Source organism: Saccostrea echinata, unplaced genomic scaffold (genome assembly GCF_033153115.1).
Source record: "Saccostrea echinata isolate AGI-Se365-2 ecotype Australia unplaced genomic scaffold, CSIRO_AGI_Sech_v1 ptg000072l, whole genome shotgun sequence".
NCBI classification, from domain to species: Eukaryota; Metazoa; Mollusca; class Bivalvia; order Ostreida; family Ostreidae; genus Saccostrea; species Saccostrea echinata.
In genome coordinates this window covers 2,506,633-2,518,776 of record NW_026889821.1, presented here as the reverse complement: position 1 = coordinate 2,518,776, position 12,144 = coordinate 2,506,633, and the positions used below count along the sequence as shown (strand labels likewise).

General features: G+C 33.5%; 2 protein-coding genes across 2 annotated transcripts; both read left to right on the top strand.

Moving 5' to 3' along the window:
• The first annotated feature begins 2,249 nt into the window (after positions 1–2,249).
• Positions 2,250–6,204, top strand: LOC133176276 (uncharacterized). Its single transcript, XM_061311419.1, has 5 exons — positions 2,250–3,167; positions 3,446–3,578; positions 4,465–4,613; positions 4,747–4,921; positions 5,787–6,204. Exons 1-5 carry the CDS (start codon positions 2,250–2,252, stop codon positions 6,050–6,052), a joined length of 1,641 nt encoding a protein of 546 aa, XP_061167403.1. The 3' UTR covers positions 6,053–6,204.
• An 891-nt stretch (positions 6,205–7,095) lies between these two features.
• Positions 7,096–9,356, top strand: LOC133176262 (uncharacterized). Its single transcript, XM_061311411.1, has 2 exons — positions 7,096–7,300; positions 8,137–9,356. The coding sequence occupies exons 1-2, from the start codon at positions 7,096–7,098 to the stop codon at positions 9,354–9,356; spliced, it is 1,425 nt and encodes a 474-aa protein (XP_061167395.1).
• Positions 9,357–12,144: the final 2,788 nt, after the last annotated feature.

Genomic DNA, 12,144 nt, shown 5'->3' with positions numbered 1-12,144 from the left:
TGCGTGATTATGATAGGCAAGGATGCTTCTTCCAAAATGTTTAAATATGTGGCTTCAGTTTTTGGGGCTCTTATATATTGATTATATAGTGAAAAAGCATTAATTCTATTAATTAATCATTAATTAATCCTGTCTGCTCCTTAGCATTGAGCTGATAAATAAATTGCTTAGCTATGATGAAAATGGGAGCTTCGAACAGAATTTTTAAATCTTGTGGTCCTAGGGTCAGTGGTTCTGGCATAACGAGGGGGGGGGGGGGCTTTTGATAATATAGTGGAAAAGTGTTAATTCTTCGAAGTCCATAGTTATGATGATGAGGGTAACTCTTCCAAATCTGTAAATTTCTTGACCCTTGGTCTTGGGTTCTGGTGTTAGGGTAAGGCTTTGTTGAATCTGTAGTGAAAATGCATTGTACCTGTGAAATTCTTCTCTGCTTCTGGGCATATTGGAAGAAAACTGAGTAAAAGTTTAAATGATATAATTAAGCGTATTTCTACCAGATTTTTGAACATCTGGACCATTTGTCTAAGCATTCTAGTCCTGGGCAGGGCTCTATTAATTTGTATTCTACTGAGAGAAGTTATCAACCTTTTCCGTTCACTTTTGATAATTAATCACTGTAAATAATGTATTTGAAAGGTAAATAGAATAAAATAATTATGCAAGAATGTTTATCATATAATTCAAAAAGTATTTTCTTAGTTTTAATAATCAGGTAGACCTGTAAGTAATAGATAAATAAAAATGAGACAAAAATAACTTATCTTATTAAAAGTTCTTCAAAGACCATAAGAGAGGTCAATGCTAGAGGTCTTAATATGGGTTTAAAAAAAGTACAGAAGCACTAATAGTTTGTTAATAGTCTGCATGGTGATAGTGTTAAGTGGAGCACAGAGTAGAACTTAATTTATGAGTTGATACTGAATACTAGACTAATTATTTTGTTGATCCTGATCTTCCTACTTCTCTTGCTTTAGGGCAAAAAAGCTTCATCTGTCAGTGTATTTAACTTCTAACTTGTTGTATTATACTCAGGTGACCGTTAAGGCCCTTGGGCCTCTTGTTATATTATGCTGTGGTTATTTCATGTGAAGATGGTGCTTTTTTATGTTATGCTGTGGTTATTTCATGTGAAGATGATGCTTTATTATGTTATGCTGTGGTTATTTCATGTGAAGATGGTGCTTTATTATGTTATGCTGTGGTTATTTCATGTGAAGATGGTGCTTTATTATGTTATGTTGTGGTTATTTCATGTGAAGATGGTGCTTTATTATGTTATGCTGTGGTTATTTCATGTGAAGATGGTGCTTTATTATGTTATGCTGTGGTTATTTCATGTGAAGGTGGTTTTTTATGTGAAGGTGGTTTTTCATGTGAAGGTGGTTTTTTATGTGAAGGTGGTTTTTCGTGTGAAGGTGGTTTTTCATGTGAAGGTGGTTTTTCGTGTGAAGGTGGTTTTTCATGTGAAGGTGGTTTTTTATGTGAAGGTAGTTTTTTATGCTATGCTGTGGTTATTTCATGTGAAGCTGTTTTTTTAATTCTATGTGAAGGTGGTCACTCGGAACTTCTCATATTTTTAAAGACTGAGTTTAACAGCTATTATATCGAAATTTTGAAAGTAAAACAAATAATCTATGTAATTAAAATTATTTTAATACACCTTTGTTAGTTCCTCTTTTTTCTAGCATAATAAGTATATTTATAAGCGAACGAGATGAACTGTGTACGACTTGACCTCAACCGGACGTATTTACAACAAAATGGCGCAATCAAGTTTATCAACAAACACGATGAATGGAATATTGCAAGAATTAAAGCTAAGTAACTTAATCCCGAACTTTGAAACGGAGAAAATTGAAGTAACCAATTACTTGAGTCTAAGCGAAGAGCAGGTTATTCGATTAGGCGTAAATACCTTAGGTGATAGGATTCGACTTGAAGAGAAAGTAAGGGAAAGTCAGAGGGAAAAATCTACTGATTTAGCTGATTTAATAAAGTCTCAAAGGGAGGCCCTTTTTATGGGTGGTAAAGGCAAAGGTAAAAGGTCAAGAAATACGGACAAGATATTCACATCCAATAAAAAGGTGCGTGGAAAAGTTAATAGAAATTGGACTGTTACAGTTGTATGTTTACCAGACAAAGATACAAATACTATTCCAACTGCGTTGCAAAAGGAAATAAACTTCAAGGCAGGTCTGGGACCGAAAAAAATCTGCCTTTCACTCAATGACACTGAATCTGAGGCAATGGAAAAAATCTCTTCAGATGCCATAGATGAAAAATCTGAGAATAAAAATATGTGTTTAGGATTTCCTCAGTTACAGACTTGCGGAGGGTTAGAGCTTTTAAAATGCAGACAGAATTGTCGCGAGTTAAAAGTAGTTGACTGTGAATGGAATGCAAGGACTTTAAAGACTTTTTTGGGAAATCAAGCAAAAATTTATGTAAGACCGATTCAAAGAAGCTTGTCGACAGATCTAGTAAATGAACATAACGAGCAGGAACACTCAAAAGTCAACTGTCGTCACTGCAGGAAAATGCTTAGTGTTCGAGAACTTAGAGAACATTTACATACGTGTGAAAGCCGGGCAAATCTAATTAGTGATAGTGAGGATGAATTACCTGACCCACACCTGACACAAGATTTTCCCAATAAAAAATGTGACTTTAAAGAAGTGCTAGATCAGAAAACTTTTCTTCGAGTTAAGGATTTTGTCAATGATATGAGTACAGATTGTCCTGAACAATTAAGACCTGGCCTTTTGACCATTCCTGAGGATACCAGTTCTTGTAATTTATCTGTTGATGGGAGTGCTGTTCAAACTGAATCAAAAGAGACAGTCATTGAAAATATCACCACTGCTGAAAATGATAGTGAAGGAACCACATCTGATACTTGTGGAGGACCCATGGACTTTGTCATAGCCAAAGCCATAGATTTTTGTATTTCCGAAAACATCCAGGACCCTGTAGAAATTCTGAGATATTTACAGTCTGTTATTGTTTGTGGCAGACAATTGGAAATCACAGACACAACACAATGTGATGAAGGAGAAACAAATTTTATCATAGTAGACAGAAATAACATATTAGAGACAGGATTCGAGGAAGTCAGTTCCATAGAAAATCTACGGAAGACACTTGAAGTGCAATTTTATGATGAGGTAAATGAAAAAAAATTGTATTATAAACTTCATTTCAAAATATCTATTCTTACATGTATACATGCACTGTCCAATAATTTGAATACCAGGTATTGAGGTAAATTTAATTGTGTATAAAACAGTGTCCTCGTATGTATGCTCTTTCCAATGATTGAAATAAATTTAATTTATGTCTAAAACAGTAATTTATTTTTTTTTTTTTGACATGTATAGTTTGTAACACTTTTAAGCAAAGTTGACAAATAAAAAAAAAAAATCTGTTTTCCCCCTTTTTGCAGACAGCCATTGATCAAGGAGGCCCGAGAAAAGAGTTTTTCTCGCTGATTTTATCAGCAATAAAAGAAAAATATTTTGACAAAGGACTGCGGGATTATATGCATGCTGATTATACTGTTATTGGAAAAATCATAGGTGGGTATATAAAACATGATAAATGAATTATCAAAAAAAAAAAAAAAAAAAAAAAAAAAAAATAGTGATATCGAAATACATGTAATATTGCCTAAATTAGTACTTGAGATGTACACATTTTATAATGGATCACAAATTGAAAATACTGAATGGTATTAGTATTGATATTAAATGTGTAAAGATATTTCATTCTGTTTTTATCCCTCGTACTGTGAAACATAATGATTTTGGCTGTCTTTCTAATTCTTGTCTGTATTTGAAAGAAAAATGATTAGAGATGTCATTTTTCACTATTAATCAGTGGTAAAAGTCAATGTCTTTCATACAAATTTTGTCCCTATCTCACTGAGATATATTGAACTGCTTAACATGTTATTTGTATTGATATTGATCAACTTTTAAAATGAAATTTTCCATGCACTAATTTGCCCATGTTTAGCCTGGTTACCATACATAAATGTGTCCATTAATTTAAACCTTGCTCTGACATACCCAAGTTTTGTATCTTGGTGTATTTTGGCTCTTGTGAACATTCCTTTTTTCTAGGGGTTGGAGGGGGGGGGGGGGTAAATAAAATGAACATATAAGTAAATTTACACCTGGTGTATTTTTAATCATGTGATGGCCATTAAAGCAAATATTCACTCCTGTATAACAGATTAACTGTAAATACATTTATTTTTTTAAATGCATATAAAGGCAGATTCTGTGCTGATAGTAATACATGTATATACTAGCTATAGTGAGTTTTGGTATTTGATAGTCAGTGTATGTTGCTTGTTTAAAGTGTTGTTCATTGATTAACACCAACATTAATTAGATTAATATGATTGGGAAACAGGCATATGAGTTTTATATATATATGTAAATTTCTTTATATTTCCAGGTTTAAGTATACTGCAGAATGGACCTGTGCCAAAATTTCTTGATGAAAACATTCTAAACAGGCTTTTTTTAAACAGTAATTCTGAAGACTTTGAATCAGCATGTGTTCACAATTTAAAGAAAGGTCTAGATTGCCTTGGTCTGATCAAGGTAAAAATGACAAATTGACTGGAATCTGTTGACTACACTATCAGTTAAATCTCATATACGTTATACGTTAATTTTGTAAACAAAAAAAAAAAGTTTGGTAATTATATGTTTATTTACACATGATAAATTGTAGGTTGGCAGTGTTTTGCCAATGTTCCGGCATCTATTTCGTCCAAGCTGTTGTACACTCACAATCAAAGCTTTGATACAGCTTTTGCGACCAAAATTTTCAGAGGAGGGATCAAACAATAAAAGATATGAGAGTGCAGTATATACAGTATTTCTGAAGTATTTAAGAGCAGTTGCAAGTATGTTTTTAATTCCTTCCATCCTTCAAATCCTAGACGCAGGTCATTTACTCTGTCTTTTTGTTTGTAGATATTTTATGTACAAATTAATATCAGAAGTTGCTTTTTGTTAGGTTTAAATGTTTTACATATCTATAAAGATATTTACAATATTTATACCCCGTTCTGAACGAGAGGAAGATATACTGTTTTGCCCTTGGGTGTCTGTCTGTATGTCCGTGTGTCTGTCCCTAACAAATTTTTGTCAGTTTTCTTGGCAACTACTCACCGTAGATGATTGAAATTCTAGCACACTCTTTGTTTTGGTTTGCCATATGGTGGGATTCATTTTTGTTCGAATCCCAACTTGGGCAAGTCATTAGGTGAGATTCATTTCTGTATAAATTCAATGTCAACACAAGAGGATATATTCACAACAGAGCAGGGGTATTACTAGTGAACATTCACTCACTGACCTCTTGTTTGTTTTGATAATACTTTTTTTTTTTTTTTTTTTTTCTTCAATTTTACTCCTTAATTACAAAATGAAATTCAAGTTTCGGTGGGAGTTTGTGTACATGTATCTCATTTTAACTATAGCAGGGACTCTATATCATATCCAACAATTTCTATGGACACAGAAACTCTGACACTGAATGAATGAGTTGGTTTTAAAACAGTATGCTCAGTAGTACGCTATGTGCAATGTGTGTATAAAGGACTAAATATGAGAAATTGAGAATATTGTTGAAGATTTAAAAAACACAGTATTAATTCTCAGTTAGCAACAAAAGTATGTATACCATAATGCTTCCTCACAAACTGTATTTTTGAATGTTTTATACAGAAATATTTTAATTCATTTTCTTTGGAAACTGTTTTGTAGGTGGTAGAAGGGGAACTGTTAGTCTCAGGGATGTTTTGCAGTTTGCTACTGGAGCGAATGAAGAACCTGTTCTTGGATTTGTCCTGCATCCATCCATTGAATTTGTTGAAAGCACACCTAGCACATCTTTCATTCCAACTGCAAGCACTTGTACCAACACCCTGAATATACCCAGGCCATCTGCTGAAATTCCACTCCCACCAGAAGAGAATCTGTTCTCATATTATGATTATGCATTTTCAAATGCATATTTTGGACTAATGTAACGTTTAAGTCATTAAGCGCATTACATAGCAGAACCAACCGGGTTAACACTTTGATAGAATAACTTTCTCTTAAAATATGAAATACATGTAAGGTCAAGATTTTATGAAAATGTGAATTTTGTCATTAGATCTCTTTATTGCGGGGTTTTGAATAATGTGTATTGTGATTCATTAATAATAATTTGCAAACATCTGGTATTTTTTTTTTGGAACTGAGTTGTTGAACAGATCGATATGTATTTTTGCAAGGATGTTGCATATTTAGTTTTTAGCACCATTGAGCATAACATTTTGTCTGCCATTGGTCTGTCTGCCTGTAAACTTTTAACCTTTTTTACTTCTTCCCCAGAACCATTTCAACCAAATGTGGCACAAAACCCTCTTATGCCAAAGAGATTTAAGTTTATTTTTATTATTTTTTTTTATCTAAAACCATTTGACAAGTAAAGTTTAAACTTATGTGGAAGCATCCTCAGTTAATGTTGATTCAAGTTCTCATCCAAATCATGATCCCATGGGGTAGGAGAGGGGTGGGGGTATAAGTACATGTATTAGAAACACAAAATATTTCAAAATATGTGTTCAATTTTAATTTTAAATCTGTGTGGACTTTAAAAAAAAAATTTAAACAAAATATGGTCTGCTAAATTTTACAGATATGTTTGTATTTCGCTTTTTAAAGCTGCTTGGATTATACTTGTCAGTTGACCAATGTTCCTCATGTGAGGGATGTGGCCTCTGCATGAGCCGCTTGTTTGCTTGTTTTGCATTTTTTAAAGCAATTGTTTCTAGTCATTTTGGAGTTTGAATTTGATTTATTTGTTTCAGCCAATACTCAAATGTGAACACATTTTCTAGGTTGTATTACTTCAAAGAGAAGTGAAATTTATGTTATGACATGTAATTTGTTATGGTAATTGCAAATATTTGTCAGTTCTTGCCCCTTACGATGATATAGGTGGCGCACGACACGTTTCGGTTCATAGTTACTTCCGGTTTCGCTTCGATTTCGATAACATCAGAGTAGTCATAATAACCATCAAATGCCCACTTGCTGTTGTGTGCCTGGTTGTTCCACCAGGGGAGGATTAAGCTTTCCAAGGGAAGAAAGGATAAGAAAGCTTTGGATTCGAGCCATTCGACGAAACGATGAAGATATTACATATAAACATTGGACGCCACAGCCATTCAGTGTTGTGTGTCACAAACACTTTCGTGAGGAAGACTTCACCTCCGAAACACAGCACGGTTAGTAAGATTATTTGGCTTCATTTTTAGTTGCTTAATTATATTTTGTCTTACAACATGATTTGTTTATAGTTCATAACAGCTGTTTAATAACGCGACGGATACGCATGAAAATTTTACTTGTATCTATATCTGCTATATTAATACAGCGAAAAATCAGACTTCATTGAAACTTTTTTTTATTAAATGACAAATCAGACTGAGAATTTGGCCATAGAGATGATGCTTTTATATAAGTCGTAAACCTTTATAAATATAATGCAAATATACATACAATAATATTTACTTCTGTTACACATGTTCATAATATTTACTTCTGTTACACATGTTCATAGTTGACACTGAAACAGCTGATATGACGTAAAGAATTTCAATGATTCACAGTTTATCATTTTTACATTTGCATGATTTATTACGAATTATCTCCATTTATTTTTTCATGTTGACAAGTGCTTTTCTTTTCCATTACCAGCGCAGTATCCTAATATTAAACAGTTTGATATTATCAAAATATGCAATGGAGTGGTCAAACTTGTGAAATATATTTTGAAAAATACCAAGTTTGCTATTTCATGGTTATTTTGTTATGTCATAATTCATCAAGATGTGGTGAGCAAATAAAGTCATTCTACAGCCATGCTCTTTTGGAAGTTCCTGACAAGTGGATTAGGAAGTCACCACTGGATATGATAAGCCTTATAACACATATATCTTTTATTAGATTTTATACATTTTGGACTAAAATTTTTAAACATCTCCTGATATTTCATGTTTTTTTTTCTTCAAAACATTTTCATTATGTAGTAAACAATAAAATATTTTTGATAACTTGATAGGCACTGAACCACTAAGAAGGCAGAGAAAACCTGATGCAGTCCCTTCCATCTTCCCTTGGACCAAGTCAAAGTGGAGTTATGGTGTTGATGAGAGGAGCAAGAGAGTACTTGCCCGTCGTGCCAAATTGGAGAAAGATGAGCGAGAAAATTCGGAAATGGAAACAGAAATGGTTTCAGATGTTTGCAATGTATATGAAATGGGCAACAGTGTAGAAGTTGAGGATGAAAAGTCTTGCTTCAGTGATAATGATATTGAGATAAGTGCCCCTGTTGCACCTGTTTTTGTAGATTCATCAAGTCAAACAGCAAAATCGCCAATCATGTGTATTGAAAATTTCATGTATGATGATGAAGGCATCATGTTTTATACAGGGTTGAGTTCCTATACAGACTTTTTACATGTACTGTATAGTCTTGGTGAAGCAGCCTTTCATCTCAATTATATTTATAATCAGGTTCAAAATATGTCCATTGAAAATCAGCTCTTTTTGACACTGATTAAGTTGAGGCAACATAAGCCCAATTTTGAATTAAGTAGACTATTTTCAATATCACAAACAACTGTTGAAAATATTTGGATTACCTGGGTCAATTTCATGTCAAGACAGTGGAGGGAACTGAATTTCTGGCCAGACAAAGACCTGGTCTCCTTTTTCTCCCCCTCTGATTTTTACAGTAAGTTCCCCTCCACACGAGTTCTGCTTGATGGAACTGAGATTCCTGTAAAGAAACCTAAACCACCCATTGCCCAACAAGCAACCTTCTCTACATATAAAAATAGAAACACTGTCAAAGTACTTGTAGGCTCAACTCCAGGGGGTTTAATTTCATATGTGTCTTCTGCTTATGGAGGGTCTGCAAGTGATAGACAGCTTGTTGAACGGAGTCCTTTGGTAAGTACTGACTTATTTGAACCTGGCGATTCTCTTATGGCAGACAAAGGATTCAATGTCCAAGATTTGTTTGCTCCTAAAGATGTAAGTGTAAATATTCCTTCATTTTTTAAGAAACAAAACAGAATGTCAGGAAAGACAGTTTTGCGTGATCGCAAAATATCCAGCAAAAGAGTTCATATTGAACGGCTGATAGGGTTAGGGAAGACATACAAAATTCTTAAAACACCCTTAAATACAACCGAGACAAAATTAGCCAGTGAAATTTTATTTGTATGTTTCACGCTTTGTAATTTCAAAAAATGTATTGTTCCCAAACATGCATGATTTTGTCTTCAGTGAAAATGAATGAATTGAAGTTGGTTCACAGAGTCAATAACTATGATAGGACATGGTATATATTAAAACATTTTTAATGGAAAGTTTTTATACTTTGACAAAACATATTCAATTTGTGCAGTCTGGTTGAAAAAAGAATTCACATGCTTATCTAATGAACTTCTTTTATTGATAACAAGGTGGTAAAAATTATAATACATTTACATGTACTACTTTAATATTATCCTAATCTAACCAATGGATTGTCAGTTTATTTATTTATTAATTCTCAATTAGTTGCAAGTATTTATACAACTTAGTCTCATAGCTAGTTACATAGCCATGTGAATAGATTTTGAGGTACATGATCAATGTACACATAGAGAGTATAACTATAACTGTATGAACATGTACCCAGTGTAAGTTTCTATTTACAACATATAAAGAAAAAAAACTGTTCATGTGTGGCAGTGCCTATAGGTCCATAGATGTCATTGTTAACAACTTAAATTTTAGTTCATTTTGTGGTCATGGTAATAAAAGTTCTTCAGAACAGCAGTCTTGAAGTATGTGTCAAAAAATGAAATTAATTTCTGCAACATTCTGTCAATGAATGCTTGGTCTCTTTGAATTGAGATAACTTTAAGATCTTTCAGTGTGTAAACAACTAAATAACAGCATGTTTTGTTTGAACAGAAAAGTTGCCCTTGAATTTGATAGAAATAGTCATGAGTATTGTCTAGCTCTAAACATCCATCAACATTTTTTAAATACGTGACAGTCTCCTCTGATATTTTATTGTATTTTGCATGGTAGGGGCATTTAACTTCAATAAGTGTACTTTGGTCCAAGATGGCATCAGGTGAAGAAGCTATAAAAGGATGCAACTTTGAAACAAATATTCCACATTTTGAGGTTTTAACATTAAATTTTTCCTCAAACTTTTTTATTGCCACTGACTCATAACATCTACCATGCAAAATAGCAGGTACACGAATTTCTGGCATGTGCTTTGTTAAATTTTCAGCCAGCTTTAAAAAATCAGTTTTATCAGTAGCCTTGCAAATTCTGCCAAAGTTGGAAGAATGAATTCTCTTTCGTCTCTCATCTCGCCAGATAGCACTTTTACTTTGACCGCGTGTTTGCTCTTCTAACTTAACAATATCCTCATCTGAAATATTTGTTATATTCATGTTTTGTAACCATATGTATGACAATGGATGACTTAAATAGTCATGGTCTTTTTCTAACCCAATTGTGTTGGCAAGTGGGAAGATTTGTGAGACTGCTAAATCACTAATGTTGGGATGATTTAGCCAGACATTTCTGAAGGTATCTGGATATCCTGGCATATTGCGATATGCTCTTGGTCTTGGATCATAACTAACATCCACTTCACCAGCTAAAGGCAAGTCATTTGCCTTTATTGGACTGCCTTTGTACACTTTGGTATGATGGAAAGTTTGAAGGTTCTGAGTGCATGTCTCTTCGGTTACAATGTCTCCACTTTTACAAAACATCTGTAAACTGAATAACACAACACATACATGCTTACATGCAGCAGTTGGGCCCATGCCCACAGCACACTCGCACTGACTTTCCACGATGCACCCATCCATATCAACACATACATCCACTTTATATGACACACTCTTCTTCATCTGTGCCTTGCATTCTGCCTTCACATAATAAAAGTTATTTTCAGCACAGAGTCTCACATACTTCAGAAACTTGCTCTCATATATGTACATCACATTGCTATCTACACTTTTATTCATTCTTTCTAGATATGCTTTCACTGCCTCTTCTCTCACTCCTACTATCTGAGTATCTTTGTTGATATCTTTAAACTTTTCATAACCAGGCACTTGCATACAATACTCTCTCTCTACTCTTTCTGCAGAACCAAAATTTGAATTTCTGTCATATGCTTCAAGTCTGAAATATGTTGAAAGGGAAAGACTCATGAATGTATTTACAGATACAACTTATGTGTTTTTAAAAAAAATTGTTACATATTTTTATAGTTACTGCAATATTTTTTTATGGTCTAAACAGAGAGGTTTCTCATCAATAATACTCTCTCCCTTTCTATTTATCTATCTATCTAAGCCTATCTATCTATATATATACTAGGCAAGTAATGCATTACCATGACATTTAGCATTACCCCAAGCCTGATACTGGCCTACTAGGTGCACAGGCCTCTGAATTTCTATCAATAAGCCGTTATATGATTGATTAGAGTAATATATATATATACCCCCTCTACATATAAATGTATATAAATATATAAATGTATTTATATATAGAGGGAGTATATATATAACTCTAATCAATCATATAACGGCTTATTGATAGAAATTCAGAGGCCTGTGCTAGGTGGTAGGCAGTCGGGTCACAGTAATGTTACGTGTATACAACAAGGCCATTTTTAATTTAAATTATTATACGCATTGTACAGATGATCTAAGATGTATTTGACGTCAAAAACTGACTGGAATTTAGAAAAAAAAATGTAGATAGTACAAATTATAATTAAACTCACTAAAATCTACATAAAATATGCTTTTGGAGAACTTTTATTGAAATTACGAAGAATATCAGGTACCGATATCGTCTTAATCACGATTCTGTGTACGACAGAGAAAATTATGGCTAAGAAACTGCTCGCAAGTATACCTTTCAACCAACTCTCTTTTGCGACCGGAAATGCGAGCATTTCGTTTCCGTAGCTCTTTTCTAAGTGTGGGTAGATCCCACGATCCGTAATCAGCCATTATATCTATAAAAATTG